The sequence below is a fragment of the Labrus bergylta genome, chromosome 2 (assembly GCF_963930695.1).
Source record: "Labrus bergylta chromosome 2, fLabBer1.1, whole genome shotgun sequence".
NCBI classification, from domain to species: Eukaryota; Metazoa; Chordata; class Actinopteri; order Labriformes; family Labridae; genus Labrus; species Labrus bergylta.
The window spans coordinates 31,922,279-31,941,908 of NC_089196.1; the positions used below are offsets into that span (position 1 = coordinate 31,922,279).

The 19,630-nt window shown below is 35.9% G+C and overlaps 2 protein-coding genes and 1 long non-coding RNA gene across 3 annotated transcripts in view; 2 read left to right on the forward strand and 1 right to left on the reverse strand.

Moving 5' to 3' along the window:
• The window catches only part of LOC136181105 (protein NLRC3-like), a 98,250-nt gene that overhangs the window by 41,778 nt on the left and 36,842 nt on the right, over positions 1–19,630 (reverse strand). The gene's annotated exons all lie outside the window — the stretch shown is intronic.
• LOC136181059 (gastrula zinc finger protein XlCGF57.1-like) lies at positions 10,270–11,266 on the forward strand. The gene is given in 3 exon segments (XM_065961208.1): positions 10,270–10,414; positions 10,417–10,638; positions 11,071–11,266. Coding segments are annotated over 3 exon segments (513 nt in total). The 3' UTR covers positions 11,217–11,266.
• Positions 13,509–15,547, forward strand: LOC136181245 (uncharacterized). The gene is made up of 2 exons (XR_010667604.1): positions 13,509–13,886; positions 14,911–15,547. It is a non-coding gene; the product is annotated as an uncharacterized lncRNA (long non-coding RNA).

Consider the following 19,630-nt stretch of genomic DNA (forward strand, 5'->3'; position numbering starts at 1 on the left):
CTAAATGTGTAAGATATAAAATTATTCAAATTAAAATTTTACATAGGACTTACATCACACCAACCAGATTAAAGATAATTCCCTCTCACATATGTGCTGGCATGGCTGTGGTGAGGCAGGAACACTGATCCACTTGTGGCACTGTTTTTGGAATGAGGTTATCTCAAGATTGACTTTTATTGTGAAAGTAAAAATACCCCCCTGTCCTCTAGTCTGCCTTCTTGGCATTAGAGTAAGAAACATACAGTCAACGCTCACACAACGAATCATCACACTAGCCTTTCTGTCAGTGAAGCGTATTATTATGATGAATTGGAAAGTAAGTAAACCAAATTGCTTTAACATTGACAATTGGTTAAAAGAATTCATGGATTTATTGTCTCTCTGAGTTTGACCGTGGAGATGAAGGACCCTGGAACTTTATAAGACAATACTTGGAAAGTAGGTTATATGATTGAATTTTCTGTAAATGAACAACCACCTTATTGTCTATTGTCTATTATTGTATGTTGTAGTGTACATTGTCTTATGTGATGAGTTTGTAGATTGATGTTGTATAAGTGGTGGACGAGTGTTTTGAAAAAGAAATAAAACTATGAATTATAAAAAAAAATACAGTCTTTGCTGAAAAGAATTTAGAATTAAACCCTGAAAGGAAGAATGTGCGACTTTTTGATCCAGTAGATGTCGCCCTTGAGCTCCAGCATGAAACCAAAACAAACTTCTGTTTGGCCACACCTCCTCTATTCTGAAGCCTCCGCTCTCCTCCAGAGACACACCTCCAACTCCTCTCCACTCACGTTCACACAAAGGAGTTATGAATTAGAACGCACAATAATTAAACACCATTAAGCGCAAGCAGCGGACAAAATTGTCCTTTGCTGGAGCTGAAATCACCTGTGTGCTGCATTGTTGTGTTAGCATGCTAATGTTAGCACCCTGTAGTTAGCTTGTAGCTTCATATTGCACATAAACTGACACAGAATGAGCGAGATCTAAAGACTTACGTGACATCCAAATAATCAGTGAGTCTGTTATTCTTCTTTTCTCTAGTCCTGGACTAAAACAGCTTTTATACACAAGGCCGTCCTGTCCATGACTCAGACAACAGTACAGCAGGCGGGACTCGAGCTTCTCACTCATTGTAGACAGTCATGACTCAGAGACACATTTTCAGAGGTTATACTTGATTTCTGCTTTATTTATTTAAAATGTCACACATGCCTCCTTTAAAGATTTAAACATGACTTAAAATGATGCAAACAACAACAAGCTATACTTCTCTCTGACAGTGTGTTATTATCACTTATCCAAATTCAAACATATGTTAATAGTTGATCAGGGCTTAAAAAGTCATTTTTCTACAAAGGAAGCTTGTACTGTATGTAACATGCCTCTTAATGTGCCTTTTTATTAATTTTTAAGATTTTTTTAAACATAATCTTTATTTAAGTAAGGGACCAGAGCTCTTATTTCATTCTGAATAATGTAAATGTTGTGACTTGTTTTACCTTCTCATGATCTGTAACTGCCGTAAGGTGCAGAACGGGGCTGAATGACCACATGCAGACTCTCCGCTCCGTTAAACAAGACTGCTCATGCCTCATTTTAAGAGGAACAACATCTTAAAACACACAGACGAGCACTTGTCAAACATTTGCCACAATGCTGTTATTAACCCTGTTACACAACTTACAGTGAAACCTGCAAAGCTGGTCAGAAAATGCTGAATTAAATGTATGCACACATAAACATTTGTGAGAAATTACAATTTTCTTGAAAATTTCAAGACAGAAATATTTGTTTTCTCATCTTCTTGTTTTATTCAATAATATATAAAAATGTTTTTTCTATGTTTTTAGCAGATTTAAAGTTGATATTTCATATCAATGTTGATTTTTATAAGCATTTTTTAATCATAATTCTACCGTGTTTAACATTTTGTGTAATAAAACAATACTTTTGAACTTGTTCTATTTTTCTGTCATTGAATAACTTAGCAAATACAGTATTTCTATAGTTTGGTCACTTCCTCATAGAGCCACTGGGGGGCAGCAGAGCAGCATTAACAATAAATTCATTAAAGGAGAAGTGAAATTAAACTACATTACTCTCTGACCTAATATTTAAAAAAACTTTTCAGCCCATCAAATAATCAGACAGTTTTTAATCAGCTTGGAAGTGTAATAAGAACTACCAGAACCCCCCCACCAAAAAAAAAAAAGTGTAGGGATGTATTAGAAGTATAAAGTGGAAGAAGTTAAGTACAAAAAACTCTAAATGTAGGTTTTTTTTACGATAGTAAACTATCTATACATTTTCACATTTTTTAAATGTTTTTTGATTTTATGACGTCGTAGGTTTTTCCTCCAATTCCACTTTCTAACAATTTGTACAGCCAGAAAGAATATTTAAGTGTACTGTGTGTCTCTCCACCCTGCATATCTCTAACTGAGACCTGCCTTCATCTGTCAAAATGTGCAGCAACACAAGGCTAGTAACGGGAACAAGACCTTAAATTGGGATGGGCTTTTATTTGAAGTTTTATGGTTCATCAAATATGGACGGTGGCCTTGCTTTGTGCACACGCTGCTGTCTTGGTCAAAAGTTGATCTTCAGTTGAAATAATTGCATCATTTTTGAGTGATTTGAATATTGTTCTTTGTTATTACAAGTTCTGTTTTTATGGCTGAGGCTGTGTTTGGTTTAGAGGACACATTTCACAGCTGGAACAGAAATGTAAGACTGTGAAAACTCTGTGTTTTGTCTCTTTTTCTTAATTTGACACTTTCTCATACCAAGTCACTTTAATCATCACTAATCACTTTATCTTGTCATTCTCTTCAAATACTGTTTCAATTCTCAATTCCCCCCAGTTAACTTCAACATTCATTTTTGTACTGTATATACCCCCTGTTTTTATTTTTTATTTTTATTTTTATTTATCTTATCTATTCTGTTTAATGTGTATTTGAGCTTTCTTGTCTGTGCTGCTGTAACGCCCGAATTTCCCCTCTGGGGATCAATAAAGTATTATCCTATCCTATCCTATCCTTCTTTATGTGAGGCAACTCCAGAGGACCTTTCTGTTTCTTTTTCTCTGCTCTTCAAAATACTTTTTAAAAATCTATGCTTTACATTTCATGACAACTTAGAGCATCAGTAACAGATTAGTTTAGTTTCAAGCTGCTTCTAATCATCATCATGTTCTGATCGTATTTCATCCGTCAAACCGCTTTTCATGCATTGACATCTCTTTCCTTATCCATCATTTTATTTTTGAGTACAATCTTCACAGCGAATACGCACAAAGAAAAATGATTAGAGGGATTTACATTTAACGCCTTAAAGTTACATCACACTGCTGAGAGGCAGGTTGAACTCCTCTGACCGAAGTTTGTCTCTATGCTAAAGGTGAGATCAGGTCGAGGCTTTGTGATGATCGCTGATGTCTCAGTATCTTCAGGACACACACACACACACACACACACACACACCCTCAGTCTGGCAGCAGCAGACGAATACACAAAGGTTGTCAAGTGGATCACATGCATATATGTCTGATGTCGGAGTATGAGAGGACACAGAAGGAGGAATTAAAAAAAAGAAGCACACAAACACATCGTGAACTTCTATTTCTCCAGGGGGCTGAATCAAACTTTTAAAGATTACTTTGTGGTTTTCTTGGTTTTTAAAGAGATACATTATTCACTGGGTGTAATTAAAGTCAGATCCTGGACTCATAATGAACAGTAAAGATATGATCAGTGCCAAAGAGTTCAGAGTAAATACTTTGTGCCTGTGCATATGCTCAACAACACAAACATACTCTGCATACATCAGACTGCATGCAAACAGAAAGAGCTGCTGATGTTATTGAAGAGATCGAGCTGCCCTCTAGTGGTTGTGTTTAGGAGTGTTCAGTAAACAGAATGATTAAATGTGCATGTGTTAATACTTTGATGAAGGAGGGGGGAAGTGGAAAATAAAAATGTAAAGAGACATAAAAACATGACTTGCATGTTTTCTCATTGTTCAAAAATGGCCGACCAGTTTATTGTTTCACTTGTTTCTTCTTTGAGACTTTTTAGTGATGCTAAATACAACATGTGTTCCCTACTGTTTTATTGAAAATAATTAGAGACCGCTCCAAATGTCCTTAAAATCCACACCATGACATGGTATGATACGATATGAGCAGGCCCGGTTCATACATTTAAAATAAGGCTGCAATGCAAACTTTTGCACCCTCATTTTAAACGTCTGCACCCTCAATTGAATGGACTCAAAAAAAAAAAGAGTTAAAACATTAATAACATTTTTTTTAAAAAGTAATCAAAACTTACAAATGACAACAGTGACTCAGATCGTGTTCACTACATCCATGATGGGATGGTCATGACAGGTGCTCATGACCTGTCTGTTCAGCTGGGACCACATGATGGACTCATAACACCTACACTACTTTTCCTTTGCTGTTGCCGATCACTGTAGCTGCACCCCCTTTAATCTCAGATACACTCAAAGTCATTTTGTTCTAAGCGGGAATGGAAATGAATCCTGAGATATCTATAATAATATAATCATAATACTTTAATTGTAGGGCACTTTTCAAGACAGATGCACAAAGTGCTTTGCAGAATATGACAGTACAGCAATCTTAATACACTGCACATCTGACACTGTGGTCAGCAGCATCGGAGCACCACAGGGGACCGTGCTCTCTCCTGTCTTGTTCACCCTGTATACCTCTGACTTCCAGTATAACTCTGCCACATGTAAAAGCATATAAATGAATTGGTCTTATACCGACTCATGACCGAAGCTGAGTTCATCACTGGGTGTTATTTACCTGGAATGAATGCCGGGGTACAACAAGCAGGCCATACGGTAACCGTGAAGGAATTCACTGACGGCAGAATTACATTTTACGGAAGACTTATCTGGTCATGTTTCAAATATCCGCTTTGCATTAAATGCTTAGATTGTAGTCTGCCCTGACTATCTGGAAGTGAAGTTCCCCCCCAAAACCTAGGGATGTCTACATCCCTGAGAAAATAGGATGATTGGCTTAGCATTGAAACTTTATGTAACTGTTGCAACAACTGCTGGAATTTAAATCGTAGCTCCTAAATGAAACTGTACTTTGATTGATCATCGGTTTCTGATCCTATCTACAGCATAGTGATTTGACTTGATAGAACCGTCACCTACAGTTTTCACTTGCCACTCTTATTAAAACTGTGATGCTGTTGGACGTAGAGTTGCTGGTACAGGTTGAGGGGCATTAAGCAGTTCGCAGAAATCCTAGATATCTGGTTAGCATCGGCTTGATCACTTGAAGAAAACGCCCATGACAGCTGATCACCAGAGAAGGGAGACAGAGGACGTAGTAGGGGGAGTGGTTTAGGTTAAAGTGAACGGGTGAATGAATGAGTGAAAGAATATAACCAGTCTTCCTGTCTGAATTTACGCTGAGCTCCATATGCTGTTGAAGAAGCTCGTCACGAGGCAGGATACTGCTCGCCACTGTGGCGGCGATAAGCATGAAGAACTCCAAACTCTGTACACTTCCCTGACAAAGTCAGTTACATTAGAATGATTACAGCCAAAAATGAAAAACATTGATAAACGGATACGAGGCAGCAAAGATATATTCCAATACCGTTTAATTCATGGATACACCACAAAGCATCATCTCTGACTTAAAATAAAACTTGTAAACTAAAAGTGGTACCAAATGTGTTTTTATTTTATCAATATTTCAGCCCTTGTTTTCTTGCTGTCAATTTTCAGATATTTGTTTGAATCTTAAACACGTTAAAAAAAACGTTTATTGTTTTATTCTCGTAAATTTACAACTTTAATCTCGTAAATTTACGATTTTATTAACGTAAATTTACGAGTTTAATCTCGAAATTAAAAAAAAATAATAATAATTAACGTGGCCCTCATCCTCCGTCGTACACTTCTATATCGTAAAATGGGTTTTTCATGAAAGACACACCTTCTCAAAGACATAACCCTTGTGCCCTCCTCAAATGTATTTATATTTTTCTGCTGCGTTACGCTGTAATAAATGATTCTGTAGTCATGTACATTTTACTTAATATATCTGATAAAATGTATTAAATATAAATGCGTCCTTGATTTTGTGGCAATTGTTTAAGTAACTTTCATACAAAAATGTTTGAGATAGTATCTGCTTATTTTGGTTACATTAAATATAATCTTTATGTTTATGTAATTCTAAATCAAGAGTGAATCCAACTCAGTAGAATTAGTCAGTTTTTAATTGACAAGCACTTCCTGTTATTTTGCGCCTTTTTTCTTCTTTTGAATTCAGCAGGCTCTCATCTGGTCACAAGACATAAAGAAAGTGCGGATGACTGGTGCCCCTTTCCCTCCATTTAACTCATCAATTTAATTTGGTTGACAAAGGTAAGGAGAGTTATTTTATACTGTAATGTTTATGACTTGTGGGTGTATGCTACGTTACAAAACAAAATTAGCAAGCAAAGTAATACAGAGAGACAGAGACACAGTAGCGGCGGAAAGGTAAATTATGCATGTTATGTTAAGCTATAGTGTGATGGTATTACGCAACGATATCAGAAAGATATCACGAGTAGTTACACTGAGAAAACCACAAGCTTTATTTTGAAAGTTACTGAAGAGGAAAGAGGAATCGCTCGCGCGGGGAGGGATGTAAACAACATGGTCATAGTTTTCTCATTCAGCAGGTAAAGGTACGATAACGTGTTGAAAAATGCGAGGAGAGAAATTGGCAATGCAACGACAGTGTCTTGAACCGTAATTTTTCAGCACAGCCGATCATGACAGATTTGAGTTTCGTGAACTGACGACCACGCTCCATTAAAAAACACAAAATTTATCACAACCGAGAGCTGTTAGCCCAGAGCTGCTAAATCACGCATTGACTGTGACTGTGTCTGTGATACTCGTGCAAGCTCTCACGCATTACTTTTTTTTCACGTGCTGAAAAGCATAAATTGCTCCTCTTTATTTAATCCTCTCTAATTTACAGTATTTCCTCACTCGCTGCTTGCTGACACCGAGCTGTCACTAGCAGGCTACACTACATTTTTACAGTTTCCCTCTGTGTTCATTCTATTATTGATTATGCAAAGAAAATGTCTTACTTTTTTTTTTTTTAACTATGCATTAACTACTTAATAATTAGAGCTACTTACTTATTTTTTAGATACGTTGATAAGGTAATTCAAAGTGAATTTGTGAATGTTGTTAAAAACTATACTTTTGTCATACATGAAACATGCAGGATAAAGTAATCCTAGGAGGTTAACCCACTACATTAAGAATATATATTCACTCGTGGAAGTTTAGTTTTAAAGTGCAAACACTTTTCATAGGCTGAACTGGGTTTTTTCTCTCTCTGCCTTTGCTACTTGTGATAAAAAAATATCTATTGATTTTATTCAATGTAAAAATGTAACTTTTTTTTTTCTTTACAAATCCGTCTTCCTTATATTTAATGTAACCAAAATAAGCAGATACTATCTCAAACATTTTTGTATGAAAGTTACTTAAACAATTGCCACAAAATCAAGAAAGCATTTTTATTTAATACATTTTATCAGATATATTAAGTAAAATATACATGACTAAGGAATCATTTATTACAGCGTAACGCAGCAGAAAAATATAAATACATTTGAGTAAAATGCAACATTGATGGTTAAGACTAAAGAAGTCTTATCCTAATTCTAATTTAAAATGAGATGCAACGTTTTTCATCAAACTCATTGGGTATATTATGAGCATTAGGACAAGAATTTCTACATTTCATCCAGAATTCATGTTTAGAATAGAACTAAAGAGACAAAGAGAACACTTCCAGAAGAACTCTGAAAATCTAATTATAACTTTTACTAGCCCTTCAATACAAGCTATAGTACACATGTAATTGAGAGGGTGATGTTTTTATATTCAAATAAGAGCAAAGGCACATCTCTAATTTAAATATTTCTGTATTATCTTCTAGGTGTCTCCAGATGAGATGGCGGTGTAAAATCTGTGGCTTCATAGCGACGACAAGGGGTGATCTTCTGACCCATTACAGACTACAGCACAGGACATTTGAAATTGGAAATCCGGTACCTTGTCTTGTTCATGATTGTCCATGCTCCTTTAAAACTTTGAATGCCCTACGCACACATCTTTCAAGATATCATCCAGAAGATGAAACTAGAGGGCCAGGAGTCATCTTCTGTTTTACATGTTTAATTTGCTCAACTCAACATCCCTCTAAAAAAGAATATTTTCTTCACCTTGGTAATCACCTGAGGAGATATGAAACTGTAGAGTGTGTTTTTGTTGGATGCACATCTTTTGTTGGCATCATCTTCTGTATGTTAAAGGCTGCTTGAAATGCTGTACCTTTAATAAAGTCTGATAAAAAGTGTTACTTTCGTCAAGCATTAAATGTCATTGTATCTTACTTAAGTAATATTTATTCTGTATTTTCTGATCGACTAATTCTAATCTCACACTAAAATGTAGGTCATAACGCGAACATGTATGTAATTGCCAAGAAATTATTATATTGACATTTTAATTAATTTATCAAGGAAAATTAAAAAATGCACTGAATATAAAGATTAGTATTACTCAATTATATATCATTTATATATTGAATTTAAATATTTATATCAGTACCTTTTACTAATTTAGACATTTCTCTTATTGATATCTACTTAATGTTTTTGTTTAAATTTGGTTAATTTATTTTTGTGCTTTATTTGAATCTACTCAATTTAAACAAGTAATTCTTAAGGGTCTGATTTGAGTAACATTAACTTAACTTTTAACATAGTTAGATTAAATTAATAATATTGCGTGCAATCTGTTGCCTCAATCTTATAGAGTAGTTATGGTGTATCTTTTTTTTTTACAGTGCAGTTAAAGTTAAACAACTTTCGACTTGCTCAAAACATTCAATTATTTTCTGAATTGTAACCCTTTAAATGCAAGGTTATTAGTTGAATGATGATTAGAGTCTTGGATATGTGACAAACTAGTAACAAAGTTGATTTGATTGCATTAGTCTTTTCTATTTAACCTCTGGACACCTTGGTTGCCAAAATGTTCTCACAAAATCTGCAATAAAATGATCAATATTTGCTTTTGTATTTTGCTGTTTTCTACACTTTCTATGAGCTTCTTGTTGTGCAGATCTTGTTTTTACTAAGCAGTCTTTGTTTTTCTTTTGTTTTTTTGTTTCTCAACAATAGTCAAAGAGCCGATTTCTTCTGTCGTTGTCAGATGCTTCACAGGAGGCTTTGCCCGAGAACAGGTACTTAACTTTATTTGGATGCATTTCTTTGTTTCTTCTATTTTGTAAAATATTTGTATTAATATTTTGTGTTCACTCTATATTATAAAACGCCCATTGTTTCACAAATGCTCATCTTCTCTCTCCAGATGCAATCATAAAACAATTAACCGGTTTCCAACGGTGGCGCTGCTCTGTAGCGACCCGGGCTGCCTCGTGCTAAGAACCCAAAGTATTTATATACTTAATAATGTTATTGTTTTATGTTCGATGTGAAGGATGATGTTGATGTTTTTTTTATGGCTGCAGCACGGGTGAAGAGCTGAAGACAAATTTCTCACTTTGTGAGACAATAAAGTTAATCCTGTCCCCTGCTATCCCTCGGCCATCTGTGACCACTTCTACTCCCTGCACTGTTTGATATTGTTTGTTCTGTTAAACTAGTTATTTGTATTTATTTATATGAAATATTAGAGTTATTACCATTTTATTCATGTTTGTTTAGAAGTATAAAAATATAAAAAAGTAAATAAATTCTGTTGAATATAAAGATGTATGAATGTTTTCATTAAGTCTATGAATATTGTCTTTGATGGTTAAACTCTGCAATATAAGGGGCAACTGCTGAAATCTGCATAAATACAAATTTCTTGCAATAAATTCTGACTGCAGCGATGTGATTGTTGGAAATCCTTTCATTGGGATAACAATGCAACTGAATTTACTTGCACAGCCCTATAGCCTACCCTGACCTATGTTTTAATTCTGTTCTTTTAAAGGAGGATTATTATGATTCCAAAGAGGTGGAGAATCTCAAGTCCCTGGAAGAAATACGACTGCAGACTTTCACTTTAAACTTGAAAAATAAGGAACTTAAGACTGGTAAGAGACCACGTAGGTGCTCAGGTAGGTGCGGTAAAAGATTTAACGTAAAAGGAATCTTGACCAGACACATGATGATTCACACTGGAGAAAAACCCTTCAGCTGCTCTCAATGTGAGAAAGTATTTACCCATAAGGTCAGTCTGACATGTCACATGGCAATTCATAGAGGGGAGAAACCCTTCAGTTAACCTTTTTGCAGTAAAGCATTTCAACGAAAAGCCAACACATTTCATTTCATACAGGAGAGAAACCCTTCAGCTGCTCTGAGTGTGGTAAAAGGTTTAGTTTTGAGGGAAATCTGACCAAACACATGATGATTCACACTGGAGAGAAACAATATCGCTGCTGTCACTGTGAGAAAAGATTTACCCATAAGGCTAGTCTGACATATCACATGGCAATTCACAGAGAGAAATCCCTTAGATGCTCTCAGTGTGGTAAAACAATTTAGACAAAAGGGGGGTGTTAGAGCCATTTGTGTGTTCAGTATGTATGTGTGCTCTGTGGTAGTTCCTTGTGGTGACAGTAGGGGGCACATTCACTTTGGTGTTGGGAAGGTCACAAGTAGTAGAAGAGTTAATCACGGACAGGTGAGCAGCCCACCATGAGAGGCACACAGTTGTTGACCGCTGTTGAAATGTATTGTGAATGGAACATTTATCCTGGCTTTGTTTTACATTCAAGTTATAGTGGAATAAGTGTATGTAGACAACCAGAATATGTATTGTAAATGAACGATTCAGATAAACCCGTTTTGAGTGTGACAGCACGGAGTTGATTGAGTTATTGCCACGAAACACGGAAACAGCGCGTCAATTAAGTGCGGTAGGCTATCAGCCCCTCAGTGGCTCAAACTTTTGATATGCAAGATCAAGCCACTACAGGGGGTCTGAAGTCACACATGTTAGTTCACACAGGAGAGAAAGCCTTCAGCTGCTCTGTTTGCAGTAAAGGTTTTTCCCAAAGAGGAAATCTGACCAGACTCATGTTAGTTCACACTGGAGAGAAATGTTAATCCTGTGCAATGGTAAAACTGATCCAGAGGAATCCAAGTTAACAACATCACTAATCTGTATTCATAAGTATGTATTGACCAACAGATGTATAAGTGCAGTTATAAAGGGATATAAGACAATTCTACTGACAGAAATCTGTCTCTACTTTTTTGACATTGATGTTTTGTTGCTGACATATGAACCAGTAAGTTGGGAGCAGCTATGACGTTTGAATTGAAAGGGTTTATATGAAACAGTTACAGTGTAAGGATCCTTCTTCTCTCCTGATATCTTCTCTTCTTTCTGTCACTCTGTTTCCTTGGAGGCCTCTGTGTTGGGTAGCACAAGTTCTTCAGACAGCTCATGTGTAACCTTGTAATAAATAAACTGATGTAGAGTGAGAAAGACTTTCATCTACTTGTGTTATTTTGTGTCGAGTGTCTAAAGTGTCTTTGGTAAAGAAAAGGAGTTCAGCAGATCCTGATGCAGAGCGACCACAGTCAGGTCAGGTCGATGTCGATTTCACTGAAAACCTGTAACCCTTAATAAGAATCCTGCAGTCAGAATACAAAATAAAGAAAATCACAAACTGAATGATAACACCTGTAGATGTCATCTGGCATTCTGGATTTACTCAACATATTGTTAGAAGAAACGATAGAGATGCATTATAGCCTTCAGTGTGTGTAACTAAATGGTATATGGTAAAAAACACTTCAATGGTGTGTTTATTTGTTCTGTTATCATTTCTCTCTTTGGCTTCCTTTTTGCTGCTTCACTGCTTTTTATACATTTTCAGCTAAGAGGAAAATGATTCTTCGATTGGTCTTGGCGCTATCCAATTCCCACGGTAACCTGACTCGTCATCAATCTTAAAACTTTTCTTATTTCAATAAAAGTAACTGCTTTCATTTATCAATATTTCACCTCCAAGCAGACCCTTATTCTAAAAGACTGAACACATTGGTTTGGGTTAGGCCACGATAGTAAAAGAGTTCAAAGAGGAGACTTTAATGCAGCGAGGTTACAACTGTTTATTGTGTGTGGTTCTGAAAAGCAAGGAAAATATCTATGAACAAAATTCTTCACATATACATTCCTATTATAATTGTAAAGTAATCTGGGGAAGCAGTTTTCCACTTATACAATGTTAACCATGCATCTTTTAGCATCCTTACCTTCCTTTTTCTCATTTTAACACCAAACAACACAAATCAGAATTTAAGTTAATATCACCATTAAATGAATCTGAATTTTAGTATCTATTCAGTTCTTTATCTTTTGTTTACAATTTAAACAAACCAGTTAAATGTGTTCAATATTAATTATTATTTACCCTTCTAATTTAATTGTTTCCTGTGAACACTACACTATAAAACCAGAATGCAGAGTGCATCACTATGAAATAAACAGCCTACATTAAATACATGTCACCATTCAAACATTCTGAACAGATAATTACCAAAGAACACAGCACACTTACCAAAGGTATCTCTGCTGTCTTCCTTTCATTGAATTCAGCCTGAAAGTGTCTCAGCCTCTCACCTCACTCCTGCTCTCACACACACCGCTGACACTCCTGTCTGTCAGTTAGAGCCACTCAGCAGGTTTACACACCTGGCTCACAAAGGTTACCTGATTTCCTGACCTGCTCAGTGCTGCTCTCCAGTGTTCAATACAAACTTTAAATAAAGGCTGACAACAGAGATAACCTGATAAGTAATAATTAAGCTGATTAACCTTTAAACACAAAGTAAATAAAAGCATATTAATATTTAAATTTTCAGATTGTCCTTAGATTTTAACAAAACAAAGACTGATTTAAAAAAATCCCCCAGACACCAAACATTTGTTATATGGAAAATAACTTGTTTTTTTCATTAAGAATATTATCATCATGTAATCAAACTGGCATTTAAAGGGTTTAAATCCTGATAATTATTCAATATTTGATCGTTTTGATCAGGACTGAAGTTGATCAAAAGATTTAACCCAAAAAACAGAAAAAAAATAATCTGTACTATTTTTATAGCAGTTTTTGGAAGTGAACATTTTTGTCCTTAATGACTCAAGAGGGTAGTACATTTTAAATCTGATGCTACACAAAAACTAACAATGCATCAAAGTCAATATTTTGTATAATCTTTGACATATCCAAGACCGATTTTAAAAAAATCCCCCAGCCACCAAATATTTGTTATATGGAAAATAACTTGTTTTTTCATAAATAACAACAGTGATCAAGTAATGAAATTGGCATCTAAAGGCTTAAAATCCCTCGAGGTTCCACTTGAGGCTGGCTGCAGAAGCGCCGGAAGTGCCATAAGCCCACAGCCAAAAAAGCCCGTTTTCACCACAGGAATCAACATGTTTACAGCCTGGTTCAAAAAACGAGATATATCTGAGAAGTTGACGGCCCCTTCTCCTCACACTGTGGGGGGGGTGAATTTTTTTATAACTCATCGGATTTTATTCTATTAAGGAAAACGACTATGCCCATATTTGGTTGTGTCAGATTTGATTGACAGCTCTGCACGGTCAGCAGGTCAGGAGGCTAACAGCTTGATCCGTCTGATTTCTCCTCTTTCTTACTTCGTTTGGAGAGTTTGTTTAACACATATCTGACAACATACATGGCTTGCTGTGCGGTTAACAGACCATCCAAGAAGTTGATGCTTCAGTTTTTTTCGGTAAGTGATATAGTAGTGTTATATTTACTGCTTACTCATGTGTTTATATTTATGGACCTAGCTTGTTTAGCGTTAGCTTGTAAACCAGTCGGCTAACTGTGTAGCTCATTATTTACATTATTTACGGTCAATGGTTTAGAAATGTTTGTTGTTAAGATGTTGTTGTTGAAAATAGTGAGTTTGTGTGATGTTAGAAGCTAAAGGTTCACCTCGGTGGTTAACCACAGACTGTAAATATGGTTATCTGATGTTATGATGAATGTTATATTCCACGTAAATGTGGACATTAAAAAACAAACTTTGTGTAGTAATTATCCGTCAGTAACATAAACTGAACTGAACCTAATGTGCTGTGTAGGTTATAGAGGATGACATTAAAGTTACATGGTTGATGTAGTGTCTTAAGGTTTGAGCAAACTGTTAACAAATAAAAAAAACTTCACTTTGTAAGAGCATCTGTAACCATTAAGAACTATATTAATAACCATATTAATTTTCACTGAACTCATACACAGAATATAGCTGTAGAAATATAAAATATAAATAACATATGAAATGAAAATAAGATTTAAAGCACATAGATATAAAGTATAAGAAATAATTTGAAGAGTACAGCCATGTACTGAGCTCATGTTAATAATAAATGAGTTACTGTATGTTCTGTACTAAAGCACAGAGAGTTGGGACCTGTTAATGATTTAAATAATTCAGATTATATTTGTTTCATGTTAAGATGAAGTACTATCCACAATAAATTGCTTAATTTTTCCTCACACAAAATCTGAGACCATTTAATGTGGAATATCATTGTGTGAGTGAGAGATGATGATTACAATAATGTTTATCTTCTTAACTTTGAATAGATGTTGATTACCTGAATACTGGACCTTTGTTGTCTGGGTAGTACACTGTTGAATTTATAAATGTGTTCTTACACACAGATGAATACAGAAAAATAGATGAGAACAAACAAAATGATTTAATGAATAACTGATATTTTCTCTCTTTCTTTGCCATCCTGAAGACCCCTCACTAAAAGTCCATGTTCTCCTGGATCCATGTCACATGCTAGAGCTTCTTCAGAATGACTTTTCAACAGTCGAAGTTCTGGTGAGAGAAGATGGCCAGCAGATAAGACAGCAGTACATGAAGGAGCTCCACAGGCTTCAGGAGGAGGAGGAGGGTTTGCACCTTGGAAGACTGTATTCATGCTGTTCAAATAAAACTAGATCTCCTCCAAACAACTCGCAATCAAACTATTTTCTTCCCATTTTAAAACCCTTTGTCCAGTTTAGATGGGAGAAGTTGATATTATGTGATATTGATCTGGGAAGACTACATTTCTAAATCATTTTTAACTGTGTTTTTATTCACAAGTTATTGATCTTATTTACTCTCCATGTATCTTGATTTAAGAATGGGGCTGTGTTTAAGGGCAAATTTTTGCAATGACTCTGTTCCATCCCACTTTCAGAAATGAACTACATTAGTATTTATCAAAAGAGTAAGAAGTTGTGTAAAAGTAGACTTCCTTCCCTAAGCTATTGAGTTGAGCATTAATCTGAAATGTATACTCATAAGTAGACATAAAAGAGTGCATTTATATAGAAATATTTATTTAATCTGAAAAACAACATTAAAAAAAGTCTGTTTTTACAGCAGAGATTAACATGTTTACAGCTTGGTACAAAACAAACAAATAGGTGGGATTAGCTCATGTCTCGATGGACACACACTGTACAGGGGGGGGGGGGGGTGAATGTTTTGATGAAGGATAAGAGTTATTCACAATAAGGCGTGTAGCTGACCAGCTTGACAGGCGGGCGCGGTGTAACGGTTTGTCAAAAGGCTTAAAACCCGTCTCAGCTCTCAGCCTGTGGGTGACATCACTCAGGCCATCCGGGGGAGACCTCCCTCACAGCGAGCAGTTGAAGAGAAGCAACCGAAGTCCACCCCAGAAGAACCAACAAATACAGATGTTGTTGAGGCTCAGGTTTCTTCCTCTGTCTCTGCAGCTCTCTGGGCACCTCGACGGACAAGTCACCAATAATGCACACTGTGTCTATAGGAGAAATACAAAGGTGTTCAATTAATGCCTCAGACAAGACAAAATGTACAGTTAACTACATGTGACAGCTCAGGCTGTTTTTTTGTTATGAGCCACATCTGCAGGAATAATATTGAACAAGGTAGCTGCAACTCATAATAATAGATACCAGTCTTAAACACTATTTTTTCTAATACTTAAAGTTTTTGGTGTGAAGCTGACACTGTCCACAGACTTCATGACTTCACAGGTTCAATAGAAAACAAATATCTTATAATAAATACTAAATAATTATTTTTCAATTGTCATGTTCACCTCATCGCTGTTGACATCAGTAAATATAAGACTCAGACATTCCTCTTTTTGTCAGAACAGTAACATGAACTGTATGCTTTGTAATATTGATTTCTTCTGGATGTCTCATATTTATTTACAGTTTATGGATAAAACTTTGTTAATGTATTTCTCTGCTAACACTGACAAAGTCTAACTGCTCTAACAAATAACTAATAACCATAGTTGTATATTTAACAAAGTGTAGTTTTAAGACTTTAATTAAATATTTGTGTTGAATATAATTAGTTTTAACTGTGTTGTAGAAAAGTTAAATGTTAACTTACTGTTTGTAGAGTTTTCTCAGGATGAGCAGGAATAGAGGATGATAGCAGCCTAGCTGTTAGCTATGCTGTCAAGTGGACTGCTAACGTCGAGCTGAATGGGCGGAGCTAAGTCCCGCCGGTCCCGCCTTACTGCTGTCGCTAGGTTGATCCGAAGTTAGGTTGAGACTGCAAATCCAACATGGATGCGGCCGTCGATTGGACTCATTTTCTGCCTATGTCACAGACGGGTCAGTCCCCTGCTATCCCTCGGCCATCTGTGACCACTTCTACTCCCTGCACTGTTTGATATTGTTTGTTCTGTTAAACTAGTTATTTGTATTTATTTATATGAAATATTAGAGTTATTACCATTTTATTCATGTTTGTTTAGAAGTACTTTTTATTTTTTAAATAAATTCTGTTGAATATAAAGATGTATGAATGTTTTCATTAAGTCTATGAATATTGTCTTTGATGGTTAAACTCTGCAATATAAGGGGCAACCGCTGAAATCTGCATAAATACAATTGTCTTGCAATAAATTCTGAGTACAGCGATGTGATTGTTGCAAATCCTTTCATTGGGATAACAATGCAACTGAATTTACTTGCACAGCCCTATAGCCTACCCTGACCTATGTTTTAATTCTGTTCTTTTAAAGGAGGATTATTATGATTCCAAAGAGGTGGAGAATCTCAAGTCCCTGGAAGAAATACGACTGCAGACTTTCACTTTAAACTTGAAAAATAAGGAACTTAAGACTGGTAAGAGACCACGTAGGTGCTCAGAGTGCAGTGAAATATTTAACGTAAAAGGAATCTTGACCAGACACATGATGATTCACACTGGAGAAAAACCCTTCAGCTGCTCTCAATGTGAGAAAGTATTTACCCATAAGGCCAGTCTGACATGTCACATGGCAGATCACAGAGGGGAGAAACCCTTCAGTTAACCTTTTTGCAGTAAAGCATTTCAACAAAAAGCCACACATTTTATTTCATACAGGAGAGAAACCCTTCAGCTGCTCTCAGTGTGGTAAAAGGTTTAGTTTTGAGGGAAATCTGACCAAACACATGATGATTCACACTGGAGAGAAACAATATCGCTGCTGTCACTGTGAGAAAAGATTTACCCATAAGGCCAGTCTGACATATCACATGACAATTCACAGACAGAAATCCCTTAGATGCTCTCAGTGTGGAAAACAATTTAGACAAAAGGGGGGTCTGAAGTCACACATGTTAGATCACACAGGAGAAAAAGCCTTCAGCTGCTCTGTTTGCAGTAAAGGTTTTTCCCAAAGAGGAAATCTGACCAGACTCATGTTAGTCCACACTGGAGAGAAATGTTAATCCTGTGCAATGGTAAAACTGATCCAGAGGAATCCAAGTTAACAACATCACTAATCTGTATTCATAAGTATGTATTGACTAACAGATGTATAAGTGCAGTTATAAAGGAATATAAGACAATCCTGTTGACATAAATCTGTCTCTACTTTTTTGACATTGATGTTTTGTTGCTGACATATGAACCAGTAAGTTGGGAGCAGCTATGACGTTTGAATTGAAAGGGTTTATATGAAACAGTTACAGTGTAAGGATCCTTCTTCTCTCCTGATATCTTCTCTTCTTTCTGTCACTCTGTTTCCTTGGAGGCCTCTGTGTTGGGTAGCACAAGTTCTTCAGACAGCTCATGTGTAACCTTGTAATAAATAAACTGATGTAGAGTGAGAAAGACTTTCATCTACTTGTGTTATTTTGTGTCGAGTGTCTAAAGTGTCTTTGGTAAAGAAAAGGAGTTCAGCAGATCCTGATGCAGAGCGACCACAGTCAGGTCAGGTCGATGTCGATTTCACTGAAAACCTGTAACCCTTAATAAGAATCCTGCAGTCAGAATACAAAATAAAGAAAATCACAAACTGAATGATAACACCTGTAGATGTCATCTGGCATTCTGGATTTACTCAACATCTTGTTAGAAGAAACGATAGAGATGTATTATAGCCTTCAGTGTGTGTAACTAAATGGTATATGAAAAAAAACACTTCAATGGTGTGTTTATTTGTTCTGTTATCATTTCTCTCTTTGGCTTCCTTTTTGCTGCTTCACTGCTTTTTATACATTTTCAGCTAAGAGGAAAATGATTCTTCGATTGGTCTTGGCGCTATCCAATTCCCACGGTAACCTGACTCGTCATCAATCTTAAAACTTTTCTTATTTCAATAAAAGTAACTGCTTTCATTTATCAATATTTCACCTCCAAGCAGACCCTTATTCTAAAAGACTGAACACATTGGTTTGGGTTAGGCCACGATAGTAAAAGAGTTCAAAGAGGAGACTTTAATGCAGCGAGGTTACAACTGTTTATTGTGTGTGGTTCTGAAAAGCAAGGAAAATATCTATGAACAAAATTCTTCACATATACATTCCTATTATAATTGTAAAGTAATCTGGGGAAGCAGTTTTCCACTTATACAATGTTAACCATGCATCTTTTAGCATCCTTACCTTCCTTTTTCCCATTTTAACACCAAACAACACAAATCAGAATTTAAGTTAATATAACCATTAAATGAATCTGAATTTTAGTATCTATTCAGTTCTTTATCTTTTGTTTACAATTTAAACAAACCAGTTAAATGTGTTCAATATTAATTATTATTTACCCTTCTAATTGAATTGTTTCATGTGAACACTACACTATAAAACCAGAATGCAGAGTGCATCACTATGAAATAAACAGCCTACATTAAATACATGTCACCATTCAAACATTCTGAACAGATAATTACCAAAGAACACAGCACACTTACCAAAGGTATCTCTGCTGTCTTCCTTTCATTGAATTCAGCCTGAAAGTGTCTCAGCCTCTCACCTCACTCCTGCTCTCACACACACCGCTGACACTCCTGTCTGTCAGTTAGAGCCACTCAGCAGGTTTACACACCTGGCTCACAAAGGGTACCTGATTTCCTGACCTGCTCAGTGCTGCTCTCCAGTGTTCAATACAAACTTTAAATAAAGGCTGACAACAGAGATAACCTGAAAAGTAATAATAAAGCTGATTAACCTTTAAACACAAAGTAAATAAAAGCA